The sequence below is a fragment of the Periophthalmus magnuspinnatus genome, chromosome 21 (assembly GCF_009829125.3).
Source record: "Periophthalmus magnuspinnatus isolate fPerMag1 chromosome 21, fPerMag1.2.pri, whole genome shotgun sequence".
Lineage (NCBI taxonomy): Eukaryota > Metazoa > Chordata > Actinopteri > Gobiiformes > Gobiidae > Periophthalmus > Periophthalmus magnuspinnatus.
Genome location: NC_047146.1, coordinates 8,057,368 through 8,080,341, shown reverse-complemented (window position 1 = coordinate 8,080,341; position 22,974 = coordinate 8,057,368). Strand labels below are relative to the sequence as shown.

At 41.6% G+C, this 22,974-nt stretch overlaps 1 protein-coding gene across 4 annotated transcripts in view; it reads right to left on the bottom strand.

Annotated features, from left to right (window-relative positions):
* il1rapl1a (interleukin 1 receptor accessory protein-like 1a) overlaps positions 1–22,974 on the bottom strand; it is a 215,128-nt gene that overhangs the window by 127,685 nt on the left and 64,469 nt on the right. For all 4 annotated transcript variants that reach the window (XM_055230656.1, XM_055230657.1, XM_033987092.2 and 1 more), the window contains one exon: positions 13,521–13,631. In XM_055230656.1, the coding sequence (XP_055086631.1) occupies positions 13,521–13,631 (111 nt within the window). The remainder of the gene's footprint in view (positions 1–13,520; positions 13,632–22,974) is intronic.

Sequence of the window (22,974 nt, the reverse complement as noted above, 5' to 3'; positions counted from 1 at the left end):
CAGTGGATCAGAAGACCTCTGCCAGTCCCTCAGAGCCCACTTTACAGAGCTACAACAACCCCACTCATTTAGCACTTTTACATCTTCCTTTGCCCATTCGCTTGCAAGCCTTGAGCCCTTTAAAAAGCATTCCTCTCCCCTTCACTCCCATGTATCAAGCCCCTTATTTATGTAAATCCATTTGGAGTGAGAATGAAGCTTGTCTAATGTCCCCAACACTGCTGGATTTCATGCCATTTCTTCCCGGTAACGCGGCAATAATGAAAATGTAAATAGCGTTAAGCTGTGTGGCTTAAGACAACCTCTTAATGAGTGAGAGGAAAGAGAAGAGCGAGAGTGTGGATGCATTTTTAGAAGCAGAGAGCCCCTCTATCACCAACTAACACATCACTCAACATCATAGCACTGGAGCGTGTGTGGAGACGTATGGGAAACGGAGATAGAAAGGACACTGCAGGAAATCAAGGCTACAGCGTGAAAAACCTTTGTTGGGATATCAGAGCGAGTATAAAAACCCTATTTATATGTGGCTCACTTGCCTGTCCGTTAAAATGAAACTGCACTGTTTGTGTGACAGCTGAAAAAGAAAAGCCTCTACCCCCTTGATCCACTGCAAATGCTTTTGGGTTTAGACCAGAAACACAGACTGTAGAGCATCATTTTAAAGCATTTACCCTGAATCATGAGAGATTCCTAATCCACTACAATAAATTATGAAGATGATCTTTGATGATGATGATGATGATTCTACAGTCTTAAACCTTGTAAGCATTAAAATGGATCCAAACGGTATGAATCACAGTATTTACACCATGACGACGTAAAATAACAATAATAACAACAATAATAACAACAACAACAATAATAATAACTTTAATTTATAATGCACGTAACATTTGAATGCAAATCTCAATGTGCAGTGACAGAGGCAGAGGGGGATCCAGAGGTGGTGACTTTGAGGTGGAGTTGTGTGTCGTCAGTATAGCAGTGGAAATTGATTCTTTGCTGCTGACAACATACCCAAGGGGAGGTATGTAGATGGTAAAGTGGGTTGGACCAAGTATAGAGCCCTAGGGGACCCTCAGGTGACAGTGTGGGGTCAGGATTTAGCGCCCCATAGGACGTACTCGGTCCTTTCAGTGAAATAGAAGTGAAATCAGTGAAAGTCAGTGTCAGAGGGGCCCGATGTGGAAGAGGATGGAATGGTTAGTGGTGTTAAACGTGGCTGAGATTTAAGGGCATTTACATTAGAAATAGCAAATTCCTTGGTTGGATTCTGGACTCTGCAAGATAGGGCCAATGGGAGCAAATACGCTCAACATTTCTGTGACTCTATCAAAAATTAAGCACCTACAAGTTTGTAAGCAGTGATATCAATATTCCCACATCCTCTTGGAGTGCTTGCACATGCACTTATCAGGAGAGCGGCCAGTGGTTATGTAACGTGCAGTACAGAAGGGCTTCCCCTGAGCATTTTCATTAAAAGTAAAAAAAAAAATCCAAGGAGGCGATGGTGGGAAAACATGAAGTAGGTTGAAGGGAGTCAGAGGGTCATGTTTTGTGCAGCTGATGAAAAGATCGGAAAGGACAAGAGAGGAGATTTCAAAATGCGATCAGAACAATTTAAATGTTCTTTTGCCCCAGCGCAGAGTCTGTCACCTTCTGTTTGAATGCATATTTCTGAGTGCGTCCTTGCAATCGTCCTCAACCTTGGGACAACTCTGCATTAGCACATCAGGCTGCTAAGTCAATCCCACTGCTACTCGGCCAACCAGTGCATTGGCCTGATCTTTGATTGTAAAAAGCCTGCCAGCCAGGCAAGTTAATCCAAGAGCGTAGTAGGCCAATCAAGTTGTCAAGCCGGGCTCACTGTCAATAACACATTTAGGTCAACCACAAAGGCATGTAGCAATCTTGATCCTCGCGAGACGCACCTCCCTGCACATCAAATACCAACGATCGCACTAGCACAGGCACTTTCCCAACTGTGGAGACAAAAGAAAATCTATTTAGCAAAGAGGATCAAATCAAGCCTTTGCAAGTTTGCTGAATAACTTGTTGCAGCTTCTTTTTATTGATCGCTATCAGGGTTCCTGCACTTGACAACGTGAGGCAGTGGAAAGGTTACTGTGCAGTCACCAGAACCACCCACATCTGCAGTGGCACAAAAAAATGAACTCAAGAGCAGTAGCAATAACAAGGAACACGGGGAGAGAGCACAGGGAGGGCGGAGGGAGCAGGGTGGTGCTACGGTCCAAACAAGCAGACAAGAACTGGTGGAGGAAAGTGAAGCAGAAAGGCAGCGGAGGAGACAGCACTATTTACGGCAGATTAGTTGTTATGGTGATAAGCAGAAGGGAAAAGGAAAGGATGTAGTTGTCAGGGTGATGGGGCCGCACTGGGCTACTTACTAATGACATATAAAAATAACTGTTTAGAATTCACCCTACCTTTGCGAGCAAAAAGAAAGAAAAAATAACAAACAATACTGACACGTAGTAAGATGAATAGAACCAAAGACAAAGGCGTCTCTTGAAGAGCCTTCTCTCATTAGCATTTGGAGACGTACTCAGATTCCTCCCCCACATTCTCAGCATGAAGCAGGTTTTTTCTAAGTTTTTTCCTAATGAGCGATGGTAGCAGCACCAGAACACGGAGCCAAGCGTTTACTCCGATGTGTGCGGCTTGTGCCTGTGCTGGTCTAACAACAGTGAGCGAGGGCGGATCACTTTGACACCAGGAGATGACACAGGACTGCGGGTAATTGTAGTTTAAATGTCCTGAAGGGGTTTCTAGAACGCTGGTCTTTGTAGTTTTTACCGCCTGCGGTCTAACCTCTGGGTTTTGCAAAGGCATCTGATGTAATCAGCCACATTTAAAATCACTGTCAAAGCACAATCAAGCACGGCTCCATATGTCAGGTAGAGCTGCTGCTCCGGATGGCTCTCATTAATTATTCAAGCGCCTATAATTAATTGATCATTTTGGTAAACCCCTGTGATTTGAAAAATGTCACTATAACGGTCCTCAAGCCTAAACCTCACAAAGACAAATATGCTATCATTTAAAGGTTAATAAATCAAAGATACTTTGGCCTGTGATTGCCTGTGATGGTAAAATTGCAAATTTTGATGCAGGAGTTCATGTTCTTACTGTTATTAAAGCATACATTTATTAGAAATCCTCCCAGAATAACTGAGCATCACTTTAGAAGGTGAACCAACTTAATATGTAAAATCAAAGGAGAGAAAAACCTGAAATGAGATATTCCTGTCATGTGTGCGCCAACAGACAACATCAGCAGCTCGTGGAGAATCAGCTCTCACAACATACTTACAGGTGGAATGGAGGAACACACATGCCCGTATATCACACTTTGATGAGTAAATTACCTTAATGTTCATAAAAGAATCGCTCTGCACTCCTCATCATTTACAATCATTTAATTACCTGGAACACTATTTCTGGATTAACCCACCCACTTGATATATCGACATATTTACGCTGCGGTGGATAACACAAATATAATTACTCCATTATCAGCCCGGAGCAGCACAGGAATTTTAAGCATCTTCCTCATCGTATGTTGGCCATTAAAATATGCAGTAAGCCAGTGCCCTTCGTAATGGAGTCATACATATACATACATATCATGGTACACACTGCAGTAGCTGATCATAGTATTATGAACTAGCTGCCGCGCCACGTATAATGCAGCGTAGATTTTTTATTTTAGTCAGATTTTATTTACGATTTACACTTTCTAAATTGGATCTGAACAGGTATCATAACTATCTCTGACTAAAAGCAATCACTTAAATTAAGGCAAATGTATGTATATTTCCATGACTCATTTCAGAAGTGAAAACACAGAGCTACAAAAATTACAGGGTTAATCAAAACACAAATCGTTGCCAGTGATCACATCAGCCAGACAAATCAACAAAATTATAGCAAAGATAACATTACCCCAGCATACTTTACATAATACATTCCATAGTTTCCTCCACACACACAAACACACATATGCAGAGATTCAATAAACCTATAGAGCATATTTTTGTGGCTTGCTTTCCTGCATAGCTGCTCTGTCCCAAGGCTGTGCAGCTGTGGTGAGTGGAGCAGAAAAGAACAGGCTTCCTACCTACTCAATGCACCATCCAGGGGCAGTCCGGCTCTCCACAAGAAGCCATTTAATCTTCAGTAGTCTGCATGTGATCAATCTCCGGGCCCAGCGTTACTGCAGCGTGCCCCATTCCTCATCATTTAGAGAGAGAGCTATTGACCGGCCCGAGACAGCCTCTGTAGTGGATTTTGTAAGCCCACAGTAAAAGTTGAGGCATGTGTACAGTAAATTCAGGGCATTGGGAATTTGAATGTATGTGAGAGATACATGAACATATATCTGTGAAACTGTAAGAGTGCAGTTTTTTTTTGTTTTTTGTTTTTTTGCATTGGCCTTGCCCTTGGTAAGCTTGTTTTCATTAGATCCATACATTCATTAGATTCCAGCAGACTCCAAAGCAATATTACATGGAACGTGCATAGAAAGTGTGCACTTAATAAAACATATTGTTGCCTTCAAGAAAATGTTATTGCTCTGCCTGGAATGAGATGGTGTAACGTTTCTGTTGTCTAGGAGTGGTCCTACAATAGTATGCAGTTCCATGGTATGTTATTAAACCTATCAATCTCGCATTTATTAAATTACACAGCTAGAAAATATGCACTGTTACTGTGAGTGGGCTCGCCTCTCCACAGAATGAACCTGTAACTCAGTCGGTTGGCATCGCCTGCTTGACTTCATGGAGACAGACCTAAAAAAACAACTTGAACATTTCCACAAAGACTCTACGATTGCAGAACTGCTTCAAAAAATCACAGCTACTATCACCGACACCAGCAACCGTGTAAAAACTACTTGAGTACTTGAGTAAAAGTACTAAGACAAAGACTTTACTTGGAGTTCGTTTGCGTTTAAGGTATCAGTTACTGTTGCTATTGTTTCACTCTCAAAAAGAAAAGCTTACAGTGTCGTACGCTGATGTCTGGGAGCACACACACACACAGATGAAGAGCATGACAGTGGACTCGCCATATTAACGCTGTGGGTGATCAATCATTTAACCTGAGACGGGCAGCGACCATATATAACCGTGGACAAATGTCAATGTGGAGACTTGATCTGTCAATAAACTATTACTGTGTTTTCCTGCACAAGAAATTGGAGGATTTAATGTCCAATAGTGTCATGTGTAGAACTGTGGAGATGAGACAGGCATGACAAGTAAGAGCCTCTACATCTTATTTGTGTGTCATTTTGTCCATCCGCCTGACAGAGCAGACCTATAGACGGCCACATTTGGTTTTTAAAAGTGTCAGAGAAACGGTGCCAGAATGATTTGTGAAATGAGCAGAGAGCGCCTTGACAAATAAATGAAGTGAATGACTGACTTGCAGCACTTATTGTCGGGTTATCCAAGCGTCGGTGCCACAGAACTTCATCCCCCACAATGCCGAGGGGCCATGTCAGATTTACAGTTATCCATGACAGCCCCTTATCAGGGATTTGGAGCACGACTTTGCAGCGTCATCGCAATATTGGCCGTCTCAATCTTATCCTCGGGGAGACAGTCAGGGGGGTCATTGTTGCCAGATCACACATACGGAAATCTTCAATATAATGCGCGCTTCCATGACGTGTGCTGTGGGGATCATTGGGCAGATAGCAAGTTGACAGCAGTGGCTTATGGGACACTACGCTACATTACGCCGACATCACAGCTGGTTCCACTCTTTACGTCCATTCTATTTTTAACACGGGGCCAGCTCAGGTTGTAGAGGCGAGGTCTATTAAACGGATAACTAGAATGGAAAGTCTAAGGGCAGTCGCGAGAAGATAAGGATTTTTTTCTGGCAATTTGCGAAATATTAGAAAGTCACAATTAGGATTAAACATGTTTCAAAACTATTCACGGGTTTTGGAATGATGAAAAGCTAGGTTGACATAGTAATTAACAATTCAAAATGAAATATTATATCTTCCTCCTGGCCGCGGGGAAGACCCAGGACACGCTGGAGGGACTATGGCCTGGGAACGCCTTGGGGTCTCACTGGAGGAGCTGGAGGACGTGTCTAGGGTGAGGGAAGTCTGGGAGTCCCTGCTTAGACTGCTGCCCCCCGTGACCTGGCACCGGATAAGCGGAACAAAATGAATGGATGGATGGATATTATATCTTTTGAATAGTCAACCGTCCTCAAAATGGCACCGTATAACAGGAAATTGAAACACAAACTTCTGCTACTTATCGTGAACACACTTCCACAGCCCGATAACACATTTTCAGGGCAAGCATAATAACCCCTAGCTTACTGTAGTTTTGTCTGTATGTAAATGTCATGAGAATTAACACTATTTTCATGTCTCTTTTTGCACTTTTACACCGTAGATGTGACCGCTCAACCAATTATGTTTTACGTCGACAGTGGGATTCGAACCGGCAACCTTCGGATCAGTGGACAAAAACCAACTAAGCTATTGTTGCCTGATATTCTTGTGATAGTTCTGCACTTTTGCAATTATCTTAAAGGTATATTCACTTTCTGAGCCTATTTTTAGCCAAGACACAGACACATTTTTGCACAGTGACATCATATTCGGGGGATATCGTCATGGAGATATTCCTAAAAAAAAACAAAATATTTAGCACATAATAATAGTCTGAAGTATAGCAAATGTTACAAAAACAAGACAGTGACTGCCTCTATCCTTTTACAAATCATATTTACAAAAGCTGAGCAGTTAAAGGTTGGAAGGAGCAAATTGAAATCCAGTAGTTTCTGCTGTTGAACGACCCCATTATTTACATTGTACCTATAATGTGGGTTCAATAAAAACCTTAGGGGCAATTGAATAAACTCGCCAGCACTCTACAAATTAAGTGAGAAGGTTTTTGTTGCGGTGTTGGACTTAAGTGCAGTGTGCCTTGGTTCTCCACTGCAGCGCACTCATCCCTGCAGGCAGCGTTTAAAAGCCATTACTCCAGCTAACAGGCCAGTCAGCAGGCCATGGATGTGTTTAGTGATGTACTCGACTTGGCGCACTCCACACAATCGGAAATGAACAAAATGTGCACACGACATCTTCAAGTGGTGCAAAGAAAATGAATGGTGAGCAGTGAGTCACAGCTTGACTCTAAGGGGAGTTTATGTAGAAGGATAGAATTTGTACAGGGAAATATACGATTATACTGCAAAATAGTACAGCCACTATTATGTTACGGATGTATTTAACTATTCGTCCTACAACAAAATCATTTTTAAGAGGTGGGCAATGCTTAATATCTTCTTTTTGTTTGTTTTTTTAAGGACTATATGACGATATTTCCAGAATCTGATGTCACTGTGCAAAAATGTGCCTGTGTCTTGGTTTAGGTTGACAAAAGTACAGAAATATCACAAAAGTACTTGGCGACAGTAGCTCAGTTGGTGTTTGTCCACTGATCTGAAGGTTGCCGGTTCGAATCCCGCTGTCAACGTAAACATTATTGGTTGAGCGATCAGATCCGAGGTGCAATTCCAGCTCCCACACATGAATGCTGTCGTTTTGTCCTTGGGCAAGACACTTAATCCACCTCGCCCCCATTGTCCATGTACACAAGTGTATGTATGTGTGTGTTTTTTTGATGTAAAGTGCTTCAGAAAGTGCAAAAGCGTTATATAAAAATTTGACTATTTACCAAAATCACACTGCAAGTTTGTTTTATTTTTAATTTTAACAATCTTTTTACTATAGATTATCCATTATCCATTTTTTGATCAATCTACTGCCTCAATTACCACAAACATCACTAATACTACCATTACACCAATCACTACAACTATTACTACATATACAACCAGCAGTAACACACTAAAAAAGTAAATAAGTCAGAGTGGTGTTCATTACATCCCAATCAGACGTACTCACTCTTGTATCCTCTAGTCTAGTGTGAAAATGGAGGGATGTGGGTAGTAGACAAACAGGCAGGACCCATGGGGCAAACCCGTGATGATACACTACACGTGACCTTTGACCAGGGGAGAGCCGGTGCTAGTGTCCCAGCGCTGGAGTGATTAATGGGGGAGCCCTCAGGTAGAAGTGGAGCATGAAAGTGTGTTTTTAAGGGCGCCGCGGCTGCTAACAGAGGCAATGTAAAACGCACTGGTCCTAAATTATCCAATTAGTCCTGGATTTATGGCCAACCCAACAAGATTACGGAAACAATGATCATTTTTGACCAAAGGCAAAACGTTTAATGTAACTGCGGTTTCCATTTATTCAGACAGCTATGGCAACCTGGGGAAATCTTTTTTTTTTTTTTCGATTATTTAAGACAAAACATGTGCAATTCTGAAACAGCTACTCTTAATATCATATAAGCATGTATTTATGATTGTGTATTATCGTGTTTGTTGCACGCAGTCCCTGTGGATCTTCCGGGACAATTAACTTTTATCACCAATTATCAAAGATCCGCCGCTCTGTCCGTAGCAAGTGACGATAATCATGTGCTAATGTCATGAAAACCTGGGGCCAACAAACATATTTATTTGCTAAATTAATCTCGGTATTAACGGCTTAAAATATGTAGCCTCGAGCGTAGACGGCAGATGGTTAATTCATATACTTTTAACAATGTTTCCTGATTTCTTTGTTATATTTTTTTTTTCTAAATTAGATTCAAAATTTGCCCTAGACAAATTACGTCCAATTAAATCCACAAAAGTTAATGAAACACAATTTATCCTCAAAAGTGTAATTATTGTCTCCAAACCTTATCAGATTTTTCCGAATTAGAATTAGTTTTGCACGGAACAAAATACCTCAGTTGATATAGAGTTAAAGGTTCCTACACATAGATAATAAGCATCAATTGTTTTTCAAGCCTGCTGCAAATTGGTAATTGTGTTTGCCCAGACTAAAGAGAGCCTGTCCTGTCTCATTACACTTCCCTTTCTGTAGGTCTTATCAGCGGGACAGGGGAGGCTGAGGCTGGCCCTTACGGTTCTGACTGGGCCAAGCTGGTTCAGAGATAGACACTATTGCAGGCTGATGGATGGGGCCTGACAGCTTGTCTCTGTCAAAGTCCCCCGGAGTAAATCTCACACAGTCAGCCAGGCCTTGGTCACTGCACTGCGAAAATACAACCGCCTCAAAGCATTCATTTCACAGCAGTCCACAGCAAACAATCCGACGACTTAGGTGCATATGGGCCGCATACGGATGGCTCGTACTGCACAAACTGACCAACCGTAACACGAGTAACAGTTGAAGTGAAAAACCCTGACTGTATATATTGTTAGTAGGCTGAATACGGGATAGATAGCAAAGGTTCAGTTCCCAAAGTTAATGTGTGCGCGTGTGTGTGTGTGGGTGGGTATATACAGTGTTTTCAAATTAATACAGCAGACTATGGTGGCTCCCCAAAGTCTGAAATAACCTGGACTCTGTATTGGCATAACGAAATTAAACTTTGTTGCTCATTGCATTAGCGAACACTTATAAAAGAAGCTACACTGGTCAACTTCAAGATTAAATATAGGCAGTAAGTGACATTTATACTCCACAGATTGAATGAGATGAAATTTTATCCGAGTTTTGTATTTGGAATTCCGACCTCGAGTACCATAGCAACCAAAGAGCCAATCCGGAGCGAGGTTGCTGAAGGTAACGCACCTTACGGCCAACACTGCTGGTATAATAGGGACCGGGCCCTTAGCAACGCTGTCAATCAAACCTGTTGCTAACGCTAGCGGGAAGGAAAGTCTGTTATTAAAGTTTATATCTGAATTTATAGACACAATAGCAAAAAAAAACACACCAGGATCATGTCGAGCGGGTCAGTACGAACATTTTAAGACCAAAATGATGTGCATGACAGCAGCAGTTACATAGAAACAGGTGACAATTTTTTCATTAGAAAGTGAATCGATGGAGTCGGAAACATGCCCAGGCTCACTTCCTGTTTGATTTATATATATATATACAGTCTAAGGTATATATACAGTCTCAATTCACGGGGACAAAAATAATCAAATCTCCATGACGTAAACCCTTAATTATTAGATCAACACCATGAAGTTCAGATATGGAGGATTTAATGTTTTATTTTTATGAGGTTAAAATAGGTTGACGTTAGGGTTTAGGCTACGGTTAAGCAAGTACTAATTACAGTTAAGGTTAGGATCAGTCTACAGGAAATTAAAGTGAGGGAAGGGAATGTCTCAGAAAAGGCATGAAAACCCAACGAGTGTGTATGTGCGAAGCGAGGGAAATGGGCAAGAGTTTTATTGTATCACCAATGTCACTATCAATCATTTTAATGAAAGGGACCAATGACTGATAAGAAACTCATACACTCATGGCCCGCTGTATTTTTAATAGTTGTAAGGATGTGATCACAAACAAAATCCATAAAATACAGAAATTCATATTTGCCCGAAATGGTCTTAAACGACTCAGTCCCATATATAGTACGGGTTTGGTTCCCTTTAGTTCTTCCTTTTCCCTCTGTATCCAGCTATAAAGACTCATACTATTATTGCCATTCAACAGTTTTGCCTGTGCAGTGCTACATTCTATCCCAATTGCTATCCCATAGTGGCTGAGTGGTCATTAAAAACATGAGCGGTGCAAAGGTGTGGCACAAACAATGAGGGAATAAGAGGCACATGCAGCTCCTATCTACACCTTTGGGAAACTCATTAATTCAGGTAACACAGGCTCAGGCCGACTCCACATTGAATAATTATAGGATTTCAGAGAGCTGCAACTCTAAGAATCCGGCATGGACACTTGGGGGGGGAGAAAATCAATTGAAGTGCAGCTTTATCCAGTGCCTCTTGAGGGCTAATCAAGTCCTCATAGCTGATCCGTTATCCATAGCTCCTCAAGGTTGAGAGATGAAACTCCCATGTATTTACCCAAACCTGCAAGAAATCACAAACTAGTCCCATGTGAAGCCAGCTGCACAAAATATACAAATCTTTCACAGCGCTTTCAACAATAACTGCACAACACATGGCCGGGCGCTTTGGAAGATGCTACAGGAACGGTCATCAGAAGTTAATATAACGGCAGTCATGAGAGACCAACTGCTTCGTCCCCTTCACCCCGAACACATGAAGACTAATGTCCCAAACCTTTGACCCAGAAACAATCACCCACCCGAGGTCCTATCCCGCAATTAATCATCTTTACCGCTGCGTTTTGTGCCCGGCGCCGACACTTCACATATATCCACTTCAATTTGTCAAAAGCTAATACTGCAGCAACAGAGCAGAGCAGTGTAGAACTGAGGGGGGAAAAGCTTCACAATCTGTTTAGATGCAGAGCAGCACAATAGTTATGAAATTCATTTTGTTTTTCTTGTACCTCTCAAAAGCTTTGACACTAATAAGCTGGACCTTGTCAATACGATTTTCTATAGAACAATTAACATTAGCCACCTTTATTCATACATTTTGAAATGATTTTGAGTTCTGTGTATCCGACAAGCAATTAGCATCTGCAAAGAAATCCACTCACCACAAATCCTAATTGGCAACATTTTTTTTTTCAATCCTTTTACTATTCGTGACAAAAGAGGTAAATTATGTCCGAATAAGAATGAAGAATGTCTGCTTCCTTCCATGTTGTAATGTGCACACTTTTGTTTTCATAAAGTCCAAATACTGCATTTTGATTCAACAGTGACACATGGCGTTGGTGTGTGGGGGTGTGTGTGTGGGTGTGTGGGGGTGTGTGTGTGTGTGTGTGACAGAGAGATTATGAAGGGCAAGGGGACGAGACGGGGCTGAGAAAGAGTCAAATGTGAGTGTGTGAGTCTGTAAGTGTGCGATATTTTGACACTTGATTCTCTTGACAAATTCACTGTATTTATTCCTTTTCTTACAACTAATCCCATTGCTTTTTAGTCAAACCGGAACAGTTTTAAAAGCCCTTCTGGGGACTCGTGTCACGAATTAGCCTAGGCTATAAACACTGTGATACCTGCGTCAGATTACAGAATTGTTAATATGTGTTTGTTGTATCTGTCCCTATTTAAATGAAAAAAAAACAAAAAAAAAAAAAAACATGTCTGACCCTAACGTATAACATAAACAGTATGCTATGAGCCTGTCGTACATTTCTCACACCTTTTTTTATAATGTTTCAGACAGACACAGGAGCCTCTCAAAGAGCCATTAAGTAGCTAAACTGCCTGCTGACACTCCATCACCTTTGACCCCTCGGCTGGGCGGTAATATTGACTTCACCGCTATCAATATTTGAGTGAAGGACCCAGAAGACCCACTTGATTGATCTGATGCGCTGTCCGGAGATCCGATCTATATGGAAATCCTCGGAAGAGCGAAAACAATGGACACATAGGTGCAATACAAGCGAGGAACAACATGGAGCCAATTCATAAGGACAAGCAATGGGCCAAGCACAAAGCCACACAATCAATAGAAAAGAAGAGTGATGCAGCTAGAGCAGATAATGTTACACAACTCGGCGTCTCAGTGGATATTTGTAAAGACAGCCAGTTTAGTTACAGAATTCATATCCCATGTTTGCAATGAATATACTGAATACACTGTAATTATGACGCTATTGAGTTTTTAACCTTGTAGAATCAATGATATTTGACTGGCATTCATTTAACACTACCGATATTGGTTTGACTGTCTGTGAGGCAAGCTGAATAAACTGCTGCATGTAGTTTTCCATGTCTGGGCACGATTACTAAGAATCACTGAGCATCACATTAGCAGCTTCACCGAATTTCTCTTTGGCCTTCTGCTCTACGTGTCCGTGTTGTTCCTTCCATACTAACCCTCGGCGAAAGGTCACATCTTAGGTCTTTGTATATTCCTACTCGTCGCGGTTACACAATACGATGTGTGAGGTAAGGCGCAAATACCATGTGGTGATGAGAGCAGAGGGCACGCAAGTCAATGTGGTCTGATCAGCTAATGATTATTGCCCTGTACTTTAAGTGTGTGGCTCATGGATTTACATTTTGTATGGAATCATCATTAAGAAAATATTAACTAGGTTTGTAAGAATTCGTGCGACTCCAGTTACGTTCCCCGTGGGCATAGGGCTGCGAGATTAATCAAAATCTAAACCACTATATGAACGGTTGCACTGCCAAACCTTAAAGACTGCCTTTGTTTAAGTAATCCTCCGCAAACAAGAAAATATTCTCCTCACAGCATCTTATTACGGTATACAAAAGCCACTAATCCTTTAGTTTAAACCTCTACAAACTTATTCTTAAAAGCATGAACTTTGTAGTATAGCTTGAGTTTTTGAAATTGCTGTCCTAATCACAAATGAATTATCAATCAATATCTGTTTTCTCTAGATAGACAGTTGCTGTAATTAATAAAAGTGAATGCTATGCTACACAAGTGAGAAAATACCAGTAACTTCCACCACTTATCATGCAGTAGTAGTAGTAGCAGTGTGTGCCTGTGAGTCTCCTTACCTGAGCCCCTCTTGGAGACCACCTTGACCACCTTGGCACTCTTGCTCAGCGTGATGTAGAAGAGGATCAGCAGAGGGCTAGGAGGTCTCATCTTCCCCCCGCTCCTCAGGCCTACATCACATACGCAAAGAAGATAAAGAAGAAGAGACAGAGGAAGAGTCAGTCAAAGGATCATGTACACACGCGCCACTATCACATTGGGATACAAGCACACATCAAAACAGCCGCCTCCATTCTCCCTGGGGGGCCTTCCTTCTAATGATTTTTCTCTCATCATTGCTGCAGAGACAGGTTATCGCAGCATGGATATATTTCATGAAAACTGTTCCCCGGGATGCTGACGAATCAATAAAGAAATAATTACATGTGTAAGAAACATCAGCTTCATTAGAAATCGGGAAGACCTTGAAGAGAATTTGAGATGAGCACCTGGTGACGGCATGACGCCATACCGCTGTCCCTTAAGCACTAGTATGCATGTATATGAGTGTAATTGATGGAGGTGACTCACTCTGCAGCACTCAACCTGCAAGAGTATAAGGCACCATCCAACATGGACCAATTGTCTCTTAATAGCCAGCCCTTATTATAAAGCAGGATACAGTTAACACAGCTCTACGTGAGGGGTGTGACTAATAGGCCCAATAAAACACTGCTAATTTATGAGCAACTTTGACTATTGAGCTATTTTCACTGTTTTATCTCACATTCAGCCACGTCCATATACGCCAAGTTTAAATACAGCCAAACTACTCGCATACGTGGATGTTCTTTTTTAGATTAAATTAATAACCAAACCACTTACAACTTTCAGCATTAATTTGTAATTCTGAACAATTATAACAAGCACATTCTGTTCTATTATAAAAATATATGGGCTCAAGGGAGACTGGCAACACTTTTCAGATAGAGAATAAGATAAATGTTTACAAATAATAATGCACTGGATTCATAAAGAGCTTTTCGAGACACTCATTGCGTTATTCTTTCACGCCTCGGTGGTGGTAAGCCACTGGGGTAGACGGACAGAAGTGAGGCCGCCAAATCTGCGCCATCGACCCATCGCACCACGCCCAACACACCACTTTCATACTAGGCAATGTGGGTGTACCGTCTTGCTTAAGGATACAACAACAAGCAACGTATTTAATCTAAGCCCTGATAACTTGTAAAGCCGGGGAAGAGCACCTAGCACACGCCAAAACAATTATCGCTCACTTGAAGGTAGACAATTGACTGTAGCAACCCCAGAAGAGACCAGCCCAGAGCAAAGTATCATTTATTTATACCAGACTGAGGCAAAATGAGTGAATGAATCCAGTGAAGTAGAAAGCAGAGCACCTTGTCCTCTCTCACACGAGGCAGAGGCAGAGCCCGGTCAGTCACGAGCTGCTGCAGATTAGCATAGTTCATGAAAGGAGCCTCTCTTCAAGACCTGTTTACACCCCACTCACAAGGACCACCATTCTCTCCTCCTCCATCACTTCCCTGTGTTTTGGCGACAAACACCGGCACTGCCAATAACACTCTGGCAAACCCCAATGCTGAGAGATTGGCACGTCTTTGAGCCAGTTCATTTACGCAAAAATGCATTTCAAAAAGCTGGAAGGAACTACAAGTACATTTGAAATTGTTGGGACACGGATAATAAAATTTTACATCCAACAGTGGAAAAAAAAAGTCATATCATAGAACCATTTAAAGGTAAGGTACAGATGGGAAACAGGAAACTGAAGTAGAAAAAAAAACGTGTAGTAACATATGTAAAAAAAAAAAAAGAAAAAAAAAGAAAAATTGATAAAATTGCAATTAAAAAAATCTACATTCTATTTTTGCATATCATCTATAATTACAACTTTTAAAAATGTCTTATGTAATCTTCCAAAAAGGTATAGAGAGGTATGGTTCATATACATTTTGTGCATGACTTGACCCTCAACCAAGGCCATTTTTTTCTTTTTTCTTTTATGCTGTCAGACATGAAATCACAATAAACTGTTCCTGTTTTAGGTCAGTTAGGCTTACCAAAATAATTCCTATTTGCTAAATGCCAGAATAATAACAGAAGATTTTTTAGACACTTTTTCATTCCTTTTTTTACATCAAGTCAGAAGTTTACATACAGTCACTTTAATAAGCCCTTTGAAGAATTTTTGAAAACGCAGATGACCATGTCTTTAGAAGCTTCTGATTTGGTTTCTTGACAATATCTGAGTTAATTAGAGATACACAGTTGGATGTATTTGAAGACGCACCTGAAACACACTGTTTTTTGTGTAATATCATGGGAAAATCAAAAGAAATCAGCCAAGATATCAGGATGAAAACTATGTCTGTGTGTATGAGTGTCTGGAAAGTTTTGGTTTCAACTGTATACAGGCAAATTTGAGCTAATTACCGATGCATTGTTAAAAAAAATAGCATCTGAATATGGTTAACCATGTGAGACAGCACTACGATTGAATAATAGATAATATGCTTCATGTTGGTTTGATGGTTTGTCAAGGTAGGAAATTAAGTTAACCTTTGAATAAAATGCACAGGCCATGTCGCTGACCTAACTGCATATGGAAAGGGACATTATTTGTCAATGGAAATAGATATATAGAATTCAAACTATTTTCAAGCAACCTTTTCTACAGTCTAAATCAGGGCTGTCCAAACTACAGCCCAGGGGCCAAATGCAGCCCGCAGACCAATTTTATTGGCCCTCATGCCTCCTCCTAAACTGCCCAATTGATCAGAAAGTATTTTTACTACAAATTGAAGAGATTCTACCTCTACAACGTGGATAAAATCACATTGCATTGTGACACAAACCTAAAAATAATCTTCCAAGTCGTATTAAAAGTAGAACGGCTCTGTCAAACGTGTGTTAAATGCACCGTTTGACTCCTGTATCAACACTGGTGTGTGGCCCTCTGCTTCAGATATGTTTCAGTATGCGGCCCTCGGTGAAAAATGTTTGGACACCCCTGGCCTAATTGGGAAATCCTTCAAGGTTTTAAAAGTTCTTTACGTCAAGGAACCTCTCACCCATTCACGTATAGACTCATACACCAGCTGGATTTGAACCGGCAACCTTCAGATCAGCGGACAAACAACATCTACCAACTGCACTACTGTCACCTCAGCATAAGAGCGAGCAGAGCCTCCCGTCGCAGCTGGGACTTTACCATCAACCATTTACCATCTTGAAGTAGCCTCAGAAGTCCAAACATCTCTGAGGTTTTGTTTTCTAACGACTGCATCCCTCATTACACACAAATATTTTTTCTCCCGTCTCTGCAAAAAAACATTTCTAAGCACTTTACCATAATTGAGGAAATTGCAAGAAAGCGGCGCAAGTTTTTCATAGTGATGTAGCAGCGGGTCTTTTCTTTGGTGGAGACGGAGGACGTAGTAAGACAATAGTGACGGGGCAATGTTCTCGTTCCTGTGTTATTCTCCACAAACTTGCACCTGTGTAAAATCCCTCCATCACGCACAGCCATCCAACCCGGCCGCGGCTTCATTATCCACCAGCTCCGTGTCACACTCGCGCTGCAAGAAAAATGTGCTTGTTGACTCCCTTGCATAGTAGAAGCGTTTATCATAACATGTCACCTTTCTGCTTTAAGCTTCAGACGATTTGCAATGAAACTTTTTTTTTTTCGTAGCAAATTCTACTCAACTATTTCCACAGCGGCCCAGCTCTGTATAATCTGTAATCGTCTTGGCTAGTGGTAATGATTGACAGGTTTTAGAAGAGAGAGTTTCTGCCTCGGTCACACTCTAATTAAACCGAACAAAGTCAGTCCTCCTCCCAGTGTGTCGCCGCCATGTTGTGCCTTCAAGAGCTCGAAGCCTTTGGGTGCTGCCAGCCATGACATCACCAACCTGCCACCCTTAAACAGAGGAGCATTGTTCTCATACAAAATCAAACTGGGTCTTCCATGACTTTTCCGGAATCTGGTCTAGCTTAGAATTTCAAGGGCCGTGGATTGTAAAGTCGTTGAACTGGAGCGCGGGGCAAACACACAGATAGATAGATTAGTAACTAAAGCCGTTGTGTCTGTGTTTACCGGCCTTGACAGGACAATAGATGTGCGCCGTGTGACACATTTAGAGGTGAATTATGCAATAAACATTTGACAGTCCAACCGTATTTAGAGATACTACTTTTGTCGAGCGCACAATTCCTCTGGCGTGATGCAGCACAGGTGGAGTAGAGGGCATCAGTATGAAACAGCAGGCTGAGCCCAGTTTTATAGCAACATCATTGTAATAGCTGCTGATGTAGCCGAGTCATCCGAGTTAATTAACGATAAAGGTTCCCGAAAGCAATGGTACGTTTTGAACTCATTTGTTACCGAAAACATGCATGAACCAGTAAAGTGAGAGCTACACTCGGTCAGAAAACATGTTTGGCGCTAGTGTACGTTGATTTGACATATGCTCTGACAAATATAAATTGAACGCATCATGGACAAAACTACTACTACTACTAACTATCTATGAGTCACAGAAAGTACTGCGCACAAAAGCTCAAGCATCTTAGTAATAAATATACAAATTCTTGCGTGAAAACCCTCGCATGGTCCGTGTCCTTGGTGCGTTTAGTTTGGGCGCTCCTCTGAATCCACAGCCATTACTTGTGTCATTAACTGCAGCCATATTTTTTTCTCGGAGGCGTCGGGAACAGGTGTGTTTGAAGAGGCTCGCACACAGCTTGGCGTGAGCTGGGCGCTTCAGTCATGCATGAAGTTACACATCATCACCCGCTGTAGCGCTCGCCGTCTGCCCAGTGCCCACCCTCCTCCCCACCTTAGAGAGAGAGAGAGAGAGAGAGAAAGGCCCCGCTCTGCCTTCTGCTGACTCACCTCACACACAGACGCACACACAAACGCACACACACGCACGCACGGACGCACACACAGCACAGGAATTTACTGTCTGTCAGCGGCCCCTGCTCCAGCACCTCTCTAGAGATGTGGATGTGTCCGACTTCTGCCAATGTTTCTCCGGGACAATTACAACGTTGTTCACTTTACACTGAGCAGAAATGGAGGTCGAAGGTACAACCTGTCACCTATCTATAACTCACTTCTCAAACAAAAACGAAGAAAACAACAGGGCTAATCAGAATGCGCCAATATAAGTGAGATGACCCATTAGAGGCATCAACAATTAGGCAAATATGTCTTCGGGTAGCTCAATGGACGCAAAAATAACAGATATTCCTTGCTGTTAACACCTACACTGTTAGTCTCAGTGTAGCTGCTCCCTTCAGATATTTAAAGAAGTGATTTGCCAGAACCCTGTCAGAATGGAAAAGGCAACTTGGATGAGTGGCAAAACATATCAGCTCTTAAAAAACTTTCATAGAGTTAATACAGTTTTCTTTTTCCATCGTTCATTTTAGGTGGTGGTGACAAAATGTTTCGTTTAAATAGTTTATATATATATTCCATCTGGCTTATGGTAATCATCTTGTTTAAACTTCTACTGTACCGAGCCCATTTTGCTCAAGACACATTTCCTCGCAGCATAACACAACACTATTCTGACCTAAAAGCCTCCAAAGACCAAAAGCGCTGGCGTAGTTGTACAATTTTGAGTCAGGGGGAATGCAGTGCCATATTGGCCAAGTGAGCTGTAGATGATTGATCATGTGATTTAGAGATTTAATCCAATTTGAAGGCAGTGAGTGCAGCGGACTAAGGAAAAGTATATCTTTATTGCATTTATTACATTAGCTGTAGCTCAGTCCCCAGGAAGGAGCAAATATGCAAATGTAATGGAGCAGATGTTATGTGTTTTAGCCTGTTATTGAAATTAACTACACAATGAACTAGTGGTAGATTAAGAGAAGTGATTGGGGATTCTGGCCCCTTTCCTATAATAGTATAAATTATAAACATGCAGACATCACAGTGACGACAACGTGGCACATTCCCCATGAATTGTGTACCTCTACGACAGGTGAGCGCTGCATTCTTTCTAGCACAGAACTCTTTCTCCCACACACATTATGAGGCTGCTGGGTTTGATTAATTTTAAATGAGTAAAGCTGTGAATTGTAGACAAGATGGGTATAGCATTCTAGAGATGCCAAGTAGAAAATATGCATAGATTTGTGTAAAGTGCTTTGTAGTTTGAGTCACTACATCATTTCTGTGGTTATAGCACAACAGCGAGGATGGACACCTCACTCTGTTATTCAGGTTCAAGACAGGATTCAAACTGCAATTACAGAAATAAACAGGAAAATGAAAGCTGTTTGTGTGTATTACACTGCCCAGGCGTCTAAGCATTTGTTTCTAACTGCTCCTCTTGTTTTATTTTTGTTTGTCCAAAAGTGTGAAGTGTCTTTGAAGGGTCTATACAGGTGTTTTAATACTAAATCCTTAAACCGTGTTTTCCTGTGAATAACTGCACAGTTTTAAAGCCCTTTTCCTTAATTATAATGTAAAACACTTGTGCAATATTAATACAATATTCATGGTTCTGCTAATAATATAAATACTTAAGTATTTCATTAAACTGCGCACAGACTGTGATGTACAAATGTATTTTTATAATTGAACTGAAAAATGGCTTTTATTGTGTGCACAATCACAGTGTAAAACATGATAATGTTTAACACTGAGGGGAGCAGACTTGTGTGAATCAGAAGTGTTTTGTATGTCACTGTGTCAAAAGCCCTGTACCCTGCTAACTCAAATGAGTATGGTGACCTGGGTCTGTACCACAGGGATGTGTGTGCGCATAACTGTGTGGGTGCGTTTGTTTTGTGTTTTTGTGTTTGTGATTTGCCACATGTGTCACTGTGTGACTCAAGCCCCCAGAGGAGTACTTTGTGCAGTATAATGTGAGTGGCTGCCGCCGCTGCAGAGTGGAAATGCACTTGGTGGTGTAGGCTGACTGAGCATTTGTTAAATGCTCCTGACTGCTTTGACCATAGGCCCCTGCGGTTAATCTCAAGAGGCTGGGCAGAGGTGGGAGAACTAACGAGACTCAATCCCAACATGCACCTCTTCACCAGGGGAGAATAATTGTATATTTCTGAATGAATCCACTTCCTGATGATACACCATGTTGGGAGTAACATGACACAGTACTGCATTGGCCCTTTATGAATGAATGGATCTATTTTTATTATTGTATCTTTCACACAAAAAAATGCCGAGCTCTTTAAGTGCAGTATTAATAAGTATATGTATAGTTCAATGTGCCTCTGACACAGCAGTGGTACTTTATACAATATCATTTATGCATCATCATTTATATGGTATGGATATTGTTTATGTTTTAGTTTTTTTTTATGAAATAATGGTTTAGTTTGACATTGTGCCTGTAGCTCACTAGTCAAACACTGTTATGGACCTTGTAGCTGCAGCTGTCTAAAGATACAAATGAAGACACGGGGCCATAACACACCAAAGGCATACAAAGCACATACTTTTGCATACAAAGAATCAAAACCTCCAGCCCTACTCTTTTGGTCTCTTGTATATTTACATTTTTACCACAGGACAATTTGTGTTGCTGAGTGCCCACTGAAAACACACAGTAATGCACGCTTTACTGTACATGTAAATAAGTGAGAGCTTCCAGTCACAAATGAGTGAGGAGACTTGTTGGGTTCAGTCAGGCCTTTCTCTCCTGTGGTTGTTGATTGCTCTGCCTCGTCCCCAGTGACCGCGGCCCATTGTCAGCTGTCCAAGGATGACTGGCCACAGAGACGCTCTCCTGCCTCCGTTCAATGCCTGTGTTGATGGAGAGCAGGGGCCAGCACACCGCTCGCCCACTTAGTGTACACACCCCACTGGGACAGAGGACCACTGCTGACAAACACATCCCACACCACGCCAGGGACAGTGCGCCAGCAACACACAGCTTTATTTAACACTCACTGTTTAGGTCATGCCCTCTCAAACACTAGAATACTAAGTTCAAATATGTATTCAAAAATAAACCACTGCTCCTGATGCTTTTCCATTTAGATTATCCCACTTCTTCCATCACACACAGGGGAAACATGTAGTGTTCCTCCTGTGGACACATGTGCCGAGATGGGCCCAGACTCCAGGCCTCTCTCTTCTGCCATTTCCATCTCTCAGTTAATATACTTTACAATGTTCCACTAACATTTGACACTAACATTCCACTGACAGCATTTGTTATTATGCTATAGTCATAAAGATTGTAAAATGTGTTGATCTGAAAAACCTGGTCCAGCTGAAAATAGTTCTGTTTTCATACAGAAACCTTGTTCAGTATAAGTATAAAGTACAAATAATTATGTAGTCCTTTACAAGCATGTACTGCATATCATTGTATCACCGTAACTCAGTGTATCATTTTTCTTTTGGTACGAGTGTGATACCAAGATGAAATAGTTAAGTTAGTCATGTTTAAAGAATCCTGAGCCCTGTTTAGTGACACTCCCAGAGCAACGTTTTGCCTGAAAAGTCAAAATAGCATTAGTAAAGTGAACCATGTTTTGTAAAATACACATTTGGTTTAACATTGATGCTGAAACATTCTGGATGTGCCAAACATAGGTGCGTCAAATAGTAAAATGCCAGAGCAGTTCACTCATGTGGAACTTGAGCACATCCTGATTCCTCATTCCTGATTCCTCATGCAAACACTGAAAATAATGGGCGAGATGTTCCAGTGAACATCCTCAGCTGAGACCTGCAGCTTTTGAGCCCGTAAACTTGAGCTATGTCTGTCCAGAGTAGACTATGGCCACAAATGGTCCCTGTGTGAAATATTTCCCTCCTGGATGGAGAGAAGACAGTTAGTCTCGGAGCACACTCGAGCTCCTGACAGCTGCCTGAGACGGGCACAGCTGCCGATGAAGAATCAGAAGTCATCGTTTACATTGGAAACAGATTGCCATATGCTGCAGTCTTTGCAGAAAGCAGCACTGTTAAAAGTGAAAGGTGGCTTGTCGTGAGGAGCATGGAGAATACATTTCTATATTCTGGTCTTAAGTTGCCTCTGGCTGTGAAATGTGCTGTGTGTCTACATTAGCAGGGTATGGATGTGGTGTGGTCCATCCTCTCAAACCAACAGGCTTTTTCTTTCTTTCCTTTTCTTTTTTTAAGTTCCCTGTAGATAGGAAATGCTGGCCTGAGCGCTTTTCAGCTGAAATGTGCATTTACGCTTTGGTATCCATGACACAGTCTATTCTATTGTCTAGAGAAGCCATCGTGGTGGCAATGGAGCCTAAATGAGGCCAATAATGGTCCTGTGCTCGGTCCCCAGAGTCTTGCCTGTTTAAAAATCGATTCTCTGCTTGACTGGGGACAGGCTGGGAATAGAGAGCACTGGAAGAAATGGAGAGGAAAGAGCCAGAAAAGAGGAGGGTTACCAAAGGTTACCACACATACAAAAAAGATACAATGCAACAGCCAGCTGCAAGTTTGGGCCAGGTACAAGGCCGCGCCTGTGCCTTTAA